Source organism: Medicago sativa, chromosome 1, assembly GCF_051527215.1.
Source record: "Medicago sativa cultivar Bolivia chromosome 1, Bolivia_mono, whole genome shotgun sequence".
Lineage (NCBI taxonomy): Eukaryota > Viridiplantae > Streptophyta > Magnoliopsida > Fabales > Fabaceae > Medicago > Medicago sativa.
Window position 1 is genome coordinate 16070846 of NC_140749.1, and position 18048 is coordinate 16088893.

The window sequence follows — 18048 nt, forward strand, 5'->3', positions numbered from 1 at the left end:
CCTACATCTGAGTAAAAAAACAAATTATTCTAAAGATACAAGAAATAATTCACAAAATAAAAACTAGATAAAATTATTGTAGTTTCCTAGGGAAAAAAAGGGTGCATCAAAACATCATGATTTAATAGCATAGATAACACAACACTTCTACAGTAGCAGCAATAGTTAACCATCGTTTACCATTAGAGGTAAAATCGTCATTTCTATTTGTTTTTAAGAAAAATTGAATGTGAGATAAGTAATTTTCTAATCTTTTTTTGGAGGAAGTGGTAAGAAGTTGGCCCAAGTTTCACACAATTTAGATGATAAATTAAAGTTACGGGTTCTACTATCTACACCAGCTCGAAACCATTACCCCACCCTCCCACATTTTAGAAATGCAATGAGATAAAGAACGTTCCCACTTCCCCCCACTTGAACATGAGAGCTGTCAAATTGATGTAGTATTTTTCTATCAATCAAAAGTAAGTATTGTATATCGTCTTCACAGAGACTAGCGCGATATTCAAGTCATTCAACAATCAATATTGTTCTAAGTGTAAGAATTTAAAATGTTTGTTTGTGTAAACCTATACAAACTATTTGACATAAAATAAATAGAGAAGAGGTAGGGCCATTTCGCTTGGGGTCAGAGATATCAATCAAGCGTAACATCTGCAGTCTCTCGATCAATTAACTGATTCTAGCTTTTTAAACGATATTATCACAATCACTCGACAATATCATTCTTGTAAAATGATATCGTTATTTCTAAGGGATCGTTTAAATGTCGATTTCCCAAACATTTAAACAATCACAAAGTCGATTGAATCATTTAATCGACGATTTCCCAACCGATTAAATGACCCAAAAACATTAAGTTCTAGATTAAAAGTGATTATCAAATATTAACATCTATGTATAGAATGAAAACTTAAGATAGATTGTTATTTTATTTCTTAGATCCAAAAGTATTTGTCAATATCATTTTGAATCTCAATAAAGCATTAAATACAAGAATAACAACAATATTGAATAAATAAGCTAGAACCATATATTAAAAGATCAAGAGTTTACATAATGGCTTGTTTGAATACCTCAAAACCCACAAGGGTAGATGTAGCTACATATATATGTCTATGATAGCTTTGCAAAGGATGAAAAAGAGATGAAGATTCAATGCCAAGATCCATGATGTCTCAACAAATCTTGGGTTGAATCTACTCCTAACACCTTGCTTTGTGTTTCTCTCTAGAAATGCCATCTCTCTCTTCCAAAATGTGAACCTACTGTGGCTGGTTCCTTCTTGTCTCCAAAATGTGTTTTTCTTCCCTCCTCCCTTAGGGTGTGTTTGGTTTGAAAGAGAAGTTGTGAAGAGAGAAATAGGTGAGAGAGAGAGAGAGAGTGGGAAGAGAGAAAAAGGTGAGAAATAGAGTAGATTTGATGGATTGTTTGGTAGAAGAGAAAGGTTTGAGAAATAGAAGAGAGAGAACTGTATTTATTTTTGAAAGGACAAAAATACCCTTTAACCCAATAAACAAATACATAATTTAATGTTGTTTTGAAACACATTTTCTATCAATATTAATTTAATTAAACAATTAATTATTAATTTATATTTGATTAATTTCTGTTATTTGTTCTTAGAATTTAATTATTTTGTCAATCAGTAAATATTTGCCTAATGTAATTGATAAGGCCATACATAAACAAACCAAAACTGATTGTGTCAAAAAATAAACATTGTGAAATGGGTACTAATTACTATTCTCGTTGCAATGCTTCATCTTTCATGTACAGGGCTATCAACAAACGGTTCCAGACTTCCAATGTATTTTTTTTTTTGTCTTTTATGATATAATGAAAGGGTACAAATGGAAAATCATTAAAAATTGGAACTCTCTCCTATTTCTTCGCTGTTGTGGGAAGACTAAAAAAAGTGTGGGCCCTACATGTTTTATCTCTCTCTTCCCTATTTCTCACCACAACCAAACTAGAGAAATACCCATTTTCTCTTCTATCTCTCTCTCTCTCCAACTTCTCTCTCTCATTTTTCTCTTCTACCAAACACAGTGTGAGTTCCTATGCGGCTCCTCTCTTTTATGCTCTCAGGCTCCTCCATTTGTTGTTTACGGGTCAGCTAATGCCATTTGGGTCAAAGACCCATTTGTGAATTAGAACACACATGCTGCACGTGAGGTGTGGCATCATTTTCTTCTTATTTTTCTTTCATTAACACATGCCAACATATCATGTTATATTTCGATTAATGGCTCAATACATCAAAAACTATAATTTATTTAAAATGACTCTAAATTAAATACTAATCTAATAAAAATAGAATTAAAACTTAATTAAAAAGACTCTAAAAATGTGATATGACGGACTGTCATCACAAATCAAAAAGTTGCTCTTTAGGCACTTATGTATTGTTCACAAACACTTTGAACCAACGAAAATACCCCCAACGTCAGTTAATTAACATTCACTCCAAAGCGGTTGTTAATTTCCGTTCCTCCAATGACAATTAATTATTGTTGGCAGGAACAATAGTTAAACATGAGTTCCAAAGAAAAACGCTGCACAATGTCACAAACTCATTTTACGTGTTTTGGGCAAAACTTCATTTTCGGCACTACTTTGTACATTCCTTCATTCATTCATTCCTACACTCATTCTTTCATTCATACTTTCATTCATTCAATCAATCATACATTTATTCATTCATTTATACATTCAATCATTCATACATTGGTAAAATTAGACACAAATCATCTGAAAGTCATTCATTCCTTTGAAATTGCAAATAACTATTTAGATAATTACATACCAACAATCATCAATTCGTCACTTACATGAAACCAATTTTGATTTTTAAAAAAAAAAATGAAAGTAACTTTGAAGGATGTCTCAGAATATTCTGAACATGCTCGTACTGCCTCTTCACCCACTCTAGCAAGTGGCGATAAATCTCCTCTCGGCTGCACTTAATTCATCCTTAGTACCAACATAAATCATCAAAGAGATGCATCTAATGATCATCATCATATAGGCAGAATATTACGTCTTCGACCTTCGGACGATCAAGGAAGATCATATAATTGTTTATTGTCTTGTGGCCCTTGCTAGGAATGAACCGCGAAGCGTGTGGCATGTTGAAGACATATGATTGATTGTTAGTATATGGATATATTCCATTGATATGCTCTGGAGGTCAAGGATGAAAACAAACACAAATATAAAAACATATTGCAAACCCAAACACCTATTAAATTAAAAATAATAATAATTATTAAAGTACAATTAATTACCTGCAATAGGTAATGTATCCATCATTCGACATTATTTAGAGTCCGGTTTAGTAGCCTCGGACATTTAGTGATAGAGATAAGCTAACACCATACCACCCTAGGACCACTCATTAATTGTGTCGAGGTTCCGTAGTGGGTCTATAAATATCTCCCAATTGTTACTCTTTTCTATGAAGAGTGTGCATCGAATCAGATAAAGCAGATAAGTTTATATGCAACACTTCTGGTGGTTATCCATGTCATCCTCCATCCCAGCTACATTTGTCAACTGGGTTACTTGGTTGTGATTTTCCTCGAATATGGTTTTGAGCCATGCAAATCCAATGTGAGAACTCTTCATTTTCTCGCACTCATTGGCAGCATCAACTTTGTCCGCACTAAGCAACGCAGTTATAAGAGCAGCAACTCATTCTTGGGAGATTTTAGTCCTATGATTGACCAACTTATTGTGGATTAGGATGTGTAAAAATCATGACACATCATCCAAAGTGATATTCATCATCCCGATTGGTAGGTGAAAGTTGATGGTCTCCTCATGTAATCGCTCAGTCAAAGTTGTACATATGCTTAAATTAACATTCTTAAAAGGTGTCACAAGAAGTGGGGAAAGACCATAAGCATGCACATGAGTCCAAAAGCAATCCAGATGTATTGTTGGTTGTTGCAACTCTCTTATCTTCTTGCCATGGGAGATATATCGGAGTACACGTTAGCATCCCTAAGATACGAAAAAAAAATTAAATAAATATAAATCAGAAAAAACACTTGAATTTGACCAACATTATTATACTTATTTCTCCCATCCAATTCAGGCGGCTGCCGGAAATTAGGTAGTATAGAGAAATTAGAGAGCTCCCTCCCCCCCCAAAAAAAAAAAAAACCCACCCCACACACACACACACACACACACTAAATCTTATAAGTGGTGGTGAGCCATGGTGGTGGTGTGGTGGTGGTGGTGGTGGTGGTGGTGCCTGATGTTGCTCGTCATCCTGAACCTCGCACTGCTGCTCAGGCGCATCTAATGTAGGGTCAACCACCTCCAAGGTTCCAATCTCGTCATCATTCCTACGCCGACCTCTATAAATATCACCTTTATACTCTGCTTGGCTGATGAAGGAAATATAGAGAAAAAATAGAAAACAAAAAGAAATCATGTTAGGGAAAAACATAAATGTTCTTACGAAAAATTAGGTATGACTAAAATAATAAAAATAAATTTAAATAATTATTTCATTACTACTAACAAAAATTTACAAATATAATAAAAGAATAAAAATAGAAAATATATTCATCTGCTCATATAGTCAGCCTCCTTATTTTAAAATTCATTAATTTTGGCTCCTTCAACATATCTGTAAACGAAAAAAAGGCGATTTAACATATTTTAAATGACTCACATACGATCCGATGATGTTGAATGATCAACACTCAAAAATTACAAGAAAACTCCTAAAAGCTTCAAATCAAAATTATTTATTTTTACAATTTACTTAATGACATAATAATTTATACATTGTTTGCTTAAACATATCATGTAGTATGCTACACCAATATGTCGAGTAGAACATTTTTTGCGAGATAGAGTAAAACGCTATTAAGTGATATAGTAATGGTGTAATGTCACAAGAATGTTTTGTTTGACATTTATCAGTCCCCTACCGCACGTCCACTAAACTCTACAAGTAGTAGCTTCAACCCACGTCAGTTTTGTGGTTTTGTATTTTCCAAACGACACCTACATTGGTGTAACTAGACCTTGCATCCGTGCTGCCGCACGCGTCATATTGATGGCAAACAAAATATTCAATTATACTATTAATTCATAATTTATTTGTGCAAATACAATGTTAAAAATAATAATACAACTTAAAAAAAAAGGGGAACAAATCATGATGGTACATTAGGAAAAATTTCCTTGTAAACAACATTGTATTTAGGATGATTTGAATGATTCAAAAATTCGCCGCAATCTAAAATATGAGAACCATTTCCACCATATACTAACAAATACAGGTGTTTCATTTGTTGAAAGTGACATTAAATATATGGTAGTTTGTCCACAAAGATTAGTTTTCGAATAGTTGTTCGAATTAATCATTTTGGATACTCGCCGCTACATAGGGAAACATAGAATTATGATTTGAGTAATAACTAACTTGAGATCAGTTATGAATTGACTATGGGTAGATGTCGAAAAATTTCCTTTCCAGGAGAAAAAAGGCATAGTTTATTTGAATGCATTTTGTGCCTTGTAACTGCAATCTTGGTTTAACAGTCACCGCAATTTAAGATATTAGATGCACTGATGGATAAGATAACATGGTTTCTTAGATTATCTTGCAGTGAATAATTGCATCAGTTCTTGCTTCTTGAAAAATTAGAATATTAGCTATACGTAACAGATATGAAGTTATGATTGATGGTAATAATGTCATAAGCAATGAGATTATAATAAGGTACGTTGTTCATAGAAGGTTTCTCGGAATGATAACATAATAGAGATCAGTCAACAATTTACTATACTAAGATGTCAAATAGCGTCCTGTTCAGCATTAAGTGACAAAGTTTAGCAGAAAATATTATGTGTACTGTAACTACTATGGTTTAACAGTCTCCAAACTTTAAAACATAAGCTGAACTGATCGCATGCATTTTGTACATACAATGAGTTGCAGTGTAAGGTTTTAATCTGATGCTTTTTTCCAATCTTATAATAGAGTATGTTGCAGAGAAAATATATTGTCAGTTATCGCTTCACAGAGATTTAGGAAATTAGTTATACTTAACGGATACGAAGTGGTGATAACAGTGTAACTAAATGTGGACCTTTCAATACCCGTGCTCTTTTTCTCTTCAGATTCAAGTAACTATAACTGTGTGCACCTTCATTAGAACCTACAAATTAAAAAAAAAATTAGAACATCAAAAGGTAAGAATTAAAAAAAAAGTTCAGAACAATCAAATGGAATATATGAATTAAGTAATAGTAGTTTTAGCACGTTCTACTATAATCACAATGAAACAACTTTTTTATAAGCACAATGAAACAATTGTTCCCCATCTGCAAAATGTGTATACAAAATTTTATCAAATAAACAATAAAAGATTAACAATCACAACATTCTCATGTCTAGTCCATCTCAAGGAAGTTTGAAAATTGAAAAAACCAAAGACGACACAATCAAAATAGATAGTTAACTGAATCAGATGCTACAGGAAATTTATTTGCAAAAGAATGAACACCAGATATCACACAACCATGATTAGAGAAACAGATTAGAGAGAACATACATACCTTCTATTAGTTTCTTTCCTACGGACAACATAATTCGAAGTTATTTAATTCCTCAATGATTCAGTTACTCTCAATTTCACAGCAAATCATCTAATACCATAAAAGATAAAGAATCACAGACAAAACAATAGTTGTAACAAATAAAAGCTAAAAAAAAAAACTTAAATATAGATGATAGCAGCAGAAGAGGCATTGGTCTGTTTTCATAACCGCAACCACCACCTGAATTCTTCAACTTGCAGTGGGAAGGGTGAATTTCGTGTTTGTGATTGTGATTTCTGGTGATGCAATTTCACAAAGGTGGGGTCGGAAATTAGGGTTTTCCAACACTTACTTACATACCTGAATCGAAGAAAAAATCTTATAGGAAGAAACGAAAGTACATCAAGGATGAGATCGCTAGAGAGGATCGAGGGGACTGCCGGCGACGGAGTCATTGTCATGGCGGTGATGGTAATGACGTGATGAAAGTTGACCGCGACGATGGTTTGTTAACGGTGACGACGGTGACGGTTGGTTAGTGATGATTGTTTGGTTACTGCACTGATGGTGTGGATAATGAATGGTGATAGTGAACAGAGAAGTGAGAGAGAGGGAGATGGAACAATGAAAAAAAAAGGTGTATTGAATTTGAAAAAAAAGAGATGACACATATAAAGTAAAAGAGATGGTTTATTTCGATTTTCATATATAAGCATCAGATTGACTATATCATTAGTTGTCGACATGTTTAAACAATGAACAAATTTTTGGAAAAAAAGTTACTGTATGAAGGGACAAAATGGTTGAAAATCACAAACTTTTGGGTTTAGATTGCGAAGGAGAAAAAAGGGTTCAAAACCGTTTGGAAAGAAAGGAAAAAGAATTAATTGGTTTTTAGAAAAGGGAGTTTAATGTTGGATATCATGTAGTGGAAGCCAAATGATATCACAAAAACAGTAAATGGCTTGGTGGTCAAAATGCTTTGAAATAAACTATAATGTCATGCGTTCGAATCTTTGGAGAGAATTTTTTTCATAATTTTTTTCATAAATGTTTTTCAAAACCCTTAAAAAAGGCAGGAGGACACAAAGGTAATTGTGAGATATAAATTAGGTTTTGGGTTTTCATATTAGGCATGCATTGTGAACCTTAGGTCCTGTTTGGCATGACTTTTTATTGACTTATCTTCTACTTCAAAGTAAAAGCAGGGCCAAACAACATTTATATTAAGCTCTTCACTTAAAAAGTGACTTTTTTATAAAGAAGAAAAATAAGAAAATTGGACTTTTGAAATAAGGTGATGAGACTTACTTCTACCAGGCAGGCGCAACTTATTTTCCCTGCTCCACCCTTCGAATCCCAATGAGCATATCTTTTATGTTTCATTTTGATTTTTCTAACATTTTTATTTTTAGAGCAATTTTTTTGAAGTTGTTTCTTACTGTTAAATTCGTTTTGTTGACGTCACGTGCTCTTAAACTCAATTTTGTTTACCAAGTCATGTGCTCTTCAATTGATATGTGTTGTTTTCTTTTTACCGTTTTTTTTTTTTTGTTAATTAATTTCTATAATTTGTTCATTTAAAAAATTGGTTATCATTTTATTAACGTCTAAAAAATACTATTCACAGTTTGGTATCGTGGTACTTTTTACTGGCAATGGTATGTTAGTATTTAAATAATATTTTCTAATGATGTCACTAGCTATTGATTATGACTTTTAAAAAAAAATTATGATGTAAATTTAAAGGTCAATTGTTTATATACTTAATCAATGTTTTTTTAAGGAAATAAGAATTATTATTCAGGCCTTTTTTACATTCTCATTATGAATTCTCTTTTCTAAATTTTTGTTTCATTTTAAAAATATTTATTTGTTGTAATATATAATAAAATATGAACTTTCTTAAAATAAATTCATTTTATTTGAAAATATTATCAAACACTTTCTTTTTTGGTGGTGGTCGGGGTTCGAACCCCGGACCTTGCATATTTTATGCATTGTCCATACCAACTGAGCTAAGCTCATGAGGACATCAAACACTTTCTTTGATATAAAACATAAAATTTGTTGGTATAAAAAAAATATTATCAAACACTTTAACATAAAAAAGATTTTTAAATAAAAAGCAATATTTGCCAAACAACTTTTAACTTCATTTTTAAAGCTAATAATTTTAACTTTAAGTTTAAAGTTACTTCTATGTATGAGAAAAGTTGGGCCAAACGCACCCTTAGTATTATATATTAAGATTTGATTCATTAAGATTTGATTCATGCTCAATTGCTCATTAATATATTTATGAGCATCTAAGACATGTAAGACTAAGGAGTCTTAACTCTTAAATATCTCCACATATTATGCATATGAATCTTGTGACACACACGTACCCACAAATACAATAGGGTACAGTGATAATATATATGCGTGTCATTCAAAGAACCACAAAATTAAAATTCTGGGAACACATGAGCATGTGATGGACCAGCATCCCATAATTAGGTCCATAATAATATTTTTGTTTCAGTGAAACACTTGCAGGCGTGAGGTGTGCATGCATACTTTGGCCATACCTAGCTACTACATGCATTCATGCCAATATGCTTAATCTAATGTATACGTTAGGTAAGAATATATGTGGGACTTAATGAGAAGAAAAAAAATACATTGAGTATAAGCTATATCCTCAAAATATTGATAATTAGGAGAGACATTATTTAAGGCTAGCTATAGCACACTGATACATGGATGATTATTGCACACCTGCTTAAGGGACCTCTCTTCCACTCTCAGTTTTCTACTAGCTTTTTCATAGTTGTCCTTGTCCATATGTTTATGTGGATCTTCATAGATACTTGAAGAATGTCATACGTAAGAAAAGCTGATAATTAATTTTCGGAAAAAGTATTCATAACAAACAAAATTAAATTTAAAGTTATGCTAGTATGGGTTATATAATTTTTAGATTTTTTTTTATGATAGAAACACTAACGCATACCATTAATAATCAAAAGTTCAATATAAATGGCAGCTTGGTCACACATATAAAAGGATGGGGAAATAACTCTTAAAAAGGAGAGCGATCTCCTACATGAGAAGAGAAAAAATATACAAAAGAGGTGGGATATACCAGAAAAAACCTGGAGAACATAGAGAATAATAAATAAATATTAGCAACCAATAATGCATATAAACTTTTTTTTTAAAGGAAAATGCATATAAACTTTGTTATTAGTGTGAAGTATTTATGGTCTTTGTCAATAACTAATCTATTTCAAAGAATTTGGTTGGTCAAACTTCAGCGGGATTCTTCCTCGCAACCATTTTTTTTATTCAGAGGGATTGAACTTGAGACATCGTCAATTAAAAAAGGTTTGACCATTCTTTTGAATCAGATGAACTATAGTTAGACATGATTTGTGACCATAAAAACGATGATAAGTTCATTATATTGCTCAAGAAAGTTTTGACCATTCCTATGAATAAGATGAACTATAATTAGACATTACTTGTGATCATATGAACGATGGTGGTCAAATAATTGATAATAAGATTTGACATTTATCCTGAATGATACGAACTACAATCAAATATTACTTGTAATTAGATGAACAGTGGCCAGGTCATTGGTTAACAAATGGTTGATCATTTTTGTGAATAAGATTAACTACGATTAAACATTACTTATGATCAGATAAATGAGGGTCAAGTCATTGATCAACAAAAAATTGTCATTTGTTGTGAATCAGATGAATCATGTGAAATTAATTTAATAAGCTAAAAATATTTTTCACTTTAATATAAAATTATATGCAACATGCAACTAAATAACACCTTCAAGATAATTTGTGTATATATAACTCTTGCCACTAATAGATACTGCATAAACCAAAACAGCCTTTTGAATAAAAAACGGCCAAAACAGCCTCCCATTTAGCATAATTAAGCCTAACCACCAATGATTAGGAGACACATAATAATGTCTGTCCTAGCTGGACTTATGAGAGCCAACTCAAAAGCATTATTTATTTATTAAACAAAAAGCATTATTTATGAGTCTTTTTTTTTTCTCACATTTTTTCTGTATTTTTTTTCTATATAAAACCAAACGGGTCGGCTTCTTTGTTTTATACACTGTTTTAATTTTCATGTTAGGTCTTTTCTCAGGGCCGGACTAGGCCCATAAGAGTAGATTCCTAATTATTATATAATTTATTTAACAAAATTTGACAAAATAAACGTTAAAATTTCACTAGTGAGCAATTGTTGCCATGTACTTTGTTGAACAGCATAATATCTTTGGCTAAAGTTGATTTTGTTTGTTTCTATCAAATGAATTTGCTTCAAACAAATTATAAGTTGTATTTAATTACTTATTTGAATTTTTGTGTTAACTTTGCTAAGATAGTTCCTTTGTTGTTGGAACATTCATTCATACAAATACAAATAAAAACAATTACTAGGATGTATTGTAAAGCCAATGCAGTCATATACATTACTTGAATTTCACTAATTATATTGTCTGGACCAAAGCTATAACCATCACCTAATTATCATAAAATGAAAAGACAAATTAAAGAGTACTTTGGACATAACCATCCACTCGTTTGGTCCCAATTATCAAACAATATGCCTAACTTTGAAAGTTTATTTTGGCATTTAACAACTTTTGTACCTATATAGGACCAGGAAAATAACAAGCTATGATTTCCATTGATTATGAATATTTCTTGTTTTTTAAGGTGTACAGTATTATAGGCTTTAGGGTTTATTAAATTCAATGCTATGTGATAATTTAGATATAATTAACCTATGTTAATTTACTTTCTTTTTATATATACAAGGAAGACAAATATGTTTGAACATAGAACCTTATTAAGGATGGATGCAAATGGAATTCACTGGAGGCATCTGCCCCCACTAATTTTTTAAAAATAATATTTGAATCATTTTATTTTTGAACTCATTAAAAATTAAGGTTAATTATGTTTCTAGTCCTTATAAAATAGCGACCTTGTAAGTTTAGTCCTTTACTTAATTTTAATAGCATTTTTAGTCCCTAATTTTGTTTTTTTGCCCTGAGTATTAGTCCCTACTCAATTCAAATTTGTTTAATTTATGCTTAAACTCTTAAATTTTTGAACAATTTTTTGCAGACATGTTTAGAACATTACTAAAAGTTCCTCCGCAAAAAATTATCGCAAAATTTGATTTCTACATCCAGATTTTACTACTTTTTATCTTTAACTTTTGTCGTTTTAAAAAATTCATATTTAATTCATTTCATGTCTGAAAATTCTAAATTTTAGTAAACGAACCTTTCATAGTGTTCTAATCTTGTCTCAAAAAAATCGTTCAAAAATTTAAGAGTTTAAGGATAATTAATCAAACTTTGTTTTAGCAGGGACTAAAATTATAAGTAAATTTTTTTTTATAGGGACTAAAAATGCTATTAAAATTAAGTAAGGACTAAACTTACAAGGTCGCTATTTTATAGGGACTAGAAACATAATTAACCCTAAAAATTATGTGTTGTCTTTGCTTATTTGGAAATTTTTTAAAATATTGGTAGAAACTAGAAAAATATATATACTATATAATCAATGATATATTTATTTCATAAGATTGTTTTGATTTTGTGTATGACAGCTACAACGATTAAAAGAGTTTTTGTGTAATGAATTTTGTGAATAATATGTTCAACAACTATTATGGGTGAAATATACACTACTAGTGCAAAAAGGGGATTCAAAGATGTCGATTTTAAACTTGTTATAGAGAAAATCACCTTGATTTCAGTTTCTTGTACTTCTTAAGACTTTATCATAATCTTGTTGTTTATTCTTTTTTCCTTTTCATAACCTTGTTGATCTAGGTTTTCAATCTGAAGGAACAACTTCACAATCTTCCTTAGCACCTACATGTACATGCTTTACAATGTTCTGATAGGTCTCACTAATATAATATAGTCACTGAGTTCGTAAAACTTAGACACTCAAGAGTATTTATCATCATCATAAATGAAATTATGATCAGGTCCCTATGCAAATCAAAAGTAGAGGGTTATGCAAACTTTTATCCTTCTCAATAACCCAATGCTCTACCTCCGATTAAGTAGGCAAATGACCCCAAAGATACTTTAGACCACAACACATGGTATCAAAAACCCTAGGGTCAGCTGGGAGAATCACACAAATATCATTTCTCATAAAATTATCCACCCACTCTAAAAAATGTACACACTCTTATTATGAAAAAGCTCAAATTCCTATTGACTTAGAACGTTAAAATGTGTTTGCAAGTATATCATTCTGTACCCGTGATAAACAACTGTATTCTTTCGCACTACATCTACTTCTGACGTTATCACCAATAGTAAATAAGATCAAAAACTAAATCAAAGAGTCGAAAACTACTTTATTCTAATTTTTTATTTAAGCAATTCAAGCTATTAATGAAAAAACCTTAAACAAAACTACATATAAGTTTCAATTAAGTGCTTTTGGACAAAAAGAAGCTTCACTTATTAAGTTAAATATGAAAAAAAAAAGTTATTATAAACGTTAATTCAAATTTTAAGCTAAATCAACTTCGACTTCTTCGTGTCCTACTCACTATATGACTTACCTTTTGGAGGAATATAAATAAAAAGCAATCTAGCATGCAAAAAAGAAAAGTATAGTAGCATGGGATAAGTGATAGTGAGACATATTTAATTTTTTGGATTAAAATAGTGATAAGCAAAGAAAAGCAGTGAAACACACGAGTGTTTGTCGCGCGTAGATTCTACCTCGATTATAGGAACAACAAGTGAAGCAGAAAGAAACCCAGAGAGAGTGAGAGAGAGGAACCCATTTGTAAATGGCGGCGAATTCTAGGTTGCCCGCCACGTTACTTTCTATCTCTAGCTAGCTGTAAAAAGTTAAATATAAAATCCCCTTTTTCAAAATTATATAAACAAAAATTATAGTAAACCATTTACTGTTAATATATCCCCTAGTTTTTTTTTGAGGGATATACTCCCTCCGTTCCTTTTTAAGTGTCACTTTTGGAGAAATTTTTTATTTCTATTTAACTGTCACTTTCAAAGTTCAATGCAACAATAAATGTTGTTTTATCAACATTACCTTTAGTTATTTATTTTGGAGAGAAATATATGAAATAAGATATTAAATGACTAAGGCTATTATAATAAAAGTATAGATTATTGTATAAGAAAAAGTAACATTTATTGAGTGTCTTGATTTGTGTAAAATGTTAAAAAGTGACACTTAAAAAGGAACGGAGGTAGTATCCCTTAACTTAGTTGGTAAAGATATTCTATACTTCTTTAAAAAAAAAAATTGTATATTATATAGAGGATTAGGGTAGAAATTAGGATAGAATCCCAACAAACACATTCATTCACTTTAAAAAATAAATTTTAGTCACTAGACTATTTGACCGTTATCACATTTACTATTTTTCTTCATAATTTGAATTATGAACATTCAACTTTTTAATTCATTTAATCTTTAACTTAATTAAGTGAATTATCCATTCTCCTTTTACTCTAGAAATATTTTAAAAAGTAATTGATCATTTTGGTATTTGAATGAGGTAGACATTGTCATTATAATATTCGAACTTATCAAAGTTATAAATACATTTTTTAAAGTTTTTTGTTTATAATTTTATAGACTAAATTAGTCAACGAAAAATATATTTAGGAACTAAGATGATTAACAAAAGATAAATTTGGTGTTCAAGACGACTAACTGAAGACATACTCAACGTTGGTGTTAAAAAACTATACTGATAACACATTTACAAACTAAAATATTTTTCTTCTAAAAAAAGAACACACATCACACATTTACAAACTAAAATAATTGTTCACTCAAAATGGTATCCCTCTTTCTCAAAATAATTGACAACGTTTTTAATTATATTTTTTTTACTATTATATAAAGATAAATGGTAACATTATGTTTTTGAATTTATCTCAATGAACATTTTTAAAATATTAAAAAGATAAATTTGGTGTTCAAGATGACTAACTAAAAACATACTCAATGTTGGTGTTGAAAAACTACACTGATAACACATCACACGTTTTTCTTCTAAAATATAAAAACACACATCACATATTTATAGACTGAAATAATTGTTCACTCAAAATGTGAAAATGGTATTTCTCTTTCTTAAAATAATTGTCATTTTTTTATCGTATGCATTATCACGTAACATATTTGATTATTTTTTTCTACTAGTATTCAAAGACAAATGGTAACTTGATGCTTTTGAATTTATCTCGATGATTATTTTGAAAATATCAAAAAAAAATTGTAATTTTATCAATGAATAATAAAAGATTTTATAAGTCAAAATTATACATTACTCTCTTCGTTCTATACTAAGTAACACAACTGATTCTGTCACATATATTATGCATATTTTTTATCTTTAATTATTTAATTAAAAAAAATTATGAAAATTTAATATTTTAAAAATATTCATAAAGACGAATCCAACATCATATATGATATTATTTATCTTTATATATTAATAGAAAAATATAGTCAAAATTTGTCAAGTCAATAGTGCATATTGTCTAATAGACCGAAGAAGTAACATATATAAAAGTATTATTGACCAATTTTATATCCCCACAAACAACTTGCCAGCACAAAATGAAAAGTTTCCATTTTTGGACTTTTAAAATCACTAACATTACTAAATTAACCTCATGGTGATGTAAGCTTGAAGGCCAAGTTGCACAATATTAAGGGCAAAAAAAAATCTTCAATTAACCAAAAGATACTTTTGATTAGTCAAAGCAAATATCACAGATTAATTCTAAATTAACCCGAGTATCTTTCTCACGTGACTCTCATCTTGGTATTCGAGATTTTAACACACACGTTCATTCACGACCGTTAGATTCTCTTAATTTTTGATTAAACAAAGTCCAACTTGTCCAAATCGTATTTATGCGGCGCTTCGCATATTTTCGGTTATAATTTATTTTCTAAATAATTCTCATTAAAGTGATAGAAAATAGGTGTAATTATTTTTTTGACTTTTTTCGATAACAAGATTTTTTTTTCACTTGAAAAGAAGGAAAATATTTGATGGAAATTCTAATTAAATTAATTAATTAATCAAATTTCGGCTTGATTGATCCTATAAAAAAGCGATTTCGGTGTTTCGGTTTTCTCAGCAACTTATTAACACTTGTTTCATTCTACTCATTAGTACACACACTCACCATAGAATCTACAACTTTATTTTTGGCTTAAAATCTCTTCTCTTTGAATCTCAAGATTTTGTTCCTTTTATGAAAAATATCACAAAAAAGAAGTTTCATCGAAAGCTTCTATAGAGTATAATAGAATCATCACCGTCTCAAAATAATTTACAACTTTTTTATATAAGCATAAGCTTCTCTTTAATCCATCTCTAGTGTTGTTGTGATTTTCAGCTTTTGGTAGCTCTCACCATAACCATAACCACCAAACATCACCCCACGATCTTAAAAGCACTTTTCTTCACACTTTATTCTCCTATCTCTTTCTACCAATTCCATTTCTTCACATTTTAATACTATTTATTGCTATTTACAGCCTTCCCTTTTCATTTTCACCCCTTTTAATGAGATTTTTTTCTCATTCTAAAAGACACACTCTTCAATCTTCTCACTCACGTTTCTCTCTTATATTTTCCAAAAAACAAACCGTTTCACACACAAAAAACACAAACATAAATCATGGAACATAGTATCCTATGTAAAACCACTGTCCATGAAAGTGTTACTAAGATGAAGTACACAAAACCAAAAAAACACACCAACAACAAAAAATCTATTCAAATACCAAGTGTGATTCGAGTAACATATACTGATCCAGATGCTACTGATTCATCAAGCGATGAAGAATCAAATTTTATCATTCCTCGAAGAAGAATAAAGCGTTATGTCAACCAAATGGAAATAGAAACGGTCGCCTCAACGACGGTTTCTGGTAATAAGAGAAAGTCTTTCAGAAGAATGAAACCTTCGCAGAGACCTGCGAAGGTTTCAGCTATCACTGGAGATGAAAGAAAGTATCGCGGTGTTCGGATGAGACCGTGGGGTAAATGGGCTGCTGAGATTAGAGATCCGGGGTCTAAAGTCCGGTTATGGTTGGGAACTTTCAGCACTGCTGAAGAAGCTGCTATGGTTTATGACGCCGCCGCGATAAAGTTTCGCGGTAAAGACGCTGTTTTAAACTTTGCACCACCGTTGCCGGAGAATGTAGTAAAAGATGAAGTTGTTAAAGGAAAAATGAAGGTTTCCGCCGTTAAAACGGAGGTTTCAGGCTCCGGTGAAGATTCTGGTGATGAGTTTATTAATCTCTCTTCTCCTACTTCAGTTCTCCGGTTCAGAAATGAGGAAATTGGTGAACCGGTGAAAATGGTTGAAGTTGAACCGGTTAATGAAGATGAACCGGTTGAACCGTTTGGTGAGTGTGAAGGTGAAACGAGGTTTTTCGACGAAACTAATGATATTTTCCGACAAGACATGGATGAAGTGTTCAATTTTCCAACAACATGTGATTATTCACTTATGTTTGATGAAGATCCTATGTTAATTTTTGATGAAACGACAACGGTTTTGGTTGATGAGTGTCGTTTTAATGATCACGTGAAATTTGATAAAACGCACTTACCTTCATCATCATCATCAACTTTATGCCAACAACAACAAGAGGATGATTTTCTTGATGACATTTTGTTAGATTTAGAACCTCTTGTTATGCTTTGAAACAGTGCAAAATTGTTACTCACATGAATCTTCATAAGTCGTCGTTGACCTGTTGAATTTCTCAGCAGATTTTGGTGTTCCGGTGACAAGAAAATCTCAAAATAAAAATAAAAATAGGAGTTTATATTATATACTCTAGTTTGTTAAATATATTAACTTTTTATATTTTCTGCAAATTTTGTTTATTTAGCTAAGGAAGAGAGCTGAGTTAAGTTTTGTTTTGTTTTAGTTTTATTATTTATTTTTATGATTTTGTTGCCTAATAGTAATTACTAGGGGTTTATGAGAATGTAATATATATTGTTCAAATATCAATGCAAGAGTATCAAAGTTATTTCAAACTCTATGGTTTGATTCTTGTTGTTTTTATATTTTGGACTTTATGTGTGTGAGAATATATTAATCAAGTTTATGTGAAATGGTGAAGGCCGAAGGGTTGAGTCACCTCTTGCAGGCGGTGATTGCGGTAGTTACCATATGGTGGGTGTGAATTCAAGAATCGAGGGCTTAAAATATTTTTTTTCTTCTAAGTATATAGTACAATATGTAAAAACTATAGTTTATATTGTTAGTGATTTCAGTGAACGTCGGTGAGAGTAAATATATAGTACTTTGTTTGTTGCCGCGAAGAAAATTCTACTACAAATATCGAAGAGAAACAAGTGATGCCTGCATGTGGAAAAAGGTTTAAAAGT

General features: G+C 31.0%; 1 protein-coding gene and 1 long non-coding RNA gene across 2 annotated transcripts; one reads left to right on the forward strand and one right to left on the reverse strand.

Moving 5' to 3' along the window:
* Positions 1-5781: 5781 nt before the first annotated feature.
* On the reverse strand, positions 5782-7718 carry LOC146953077 (uncharacterized). Its single transcript, XR_015026632.1, has 2 exons — positions 6589-7718; positions 5782-6188 (listed from the first exon to the last, which is right to left on the reverse strand). It is a non-coding gene; the product is annotated as an uncharacterized LOC146953077 (long non-coding RNA).
* Positions 7719-15773: 8055 nt separating this feature from the next.
* Positions 15774-17694, forward strand: LOC146953078 (ethylene-responsive transcription factor CRF1-like). The gene has a single exon (XM_085707792.1). The coding sequence runs from the start codon at positions 16319-16321 to the stop codon at positions 17351-17353; it is 1035 nt and encodes a 344-aa protein (XP_085563918.1). The 5' UTR covers positions 15774-16318; the 3' UTR covers positions 17354-17694.
* The last annotated feature ends 354 nt before the right edge of the window (positions 17695-18048 follow it).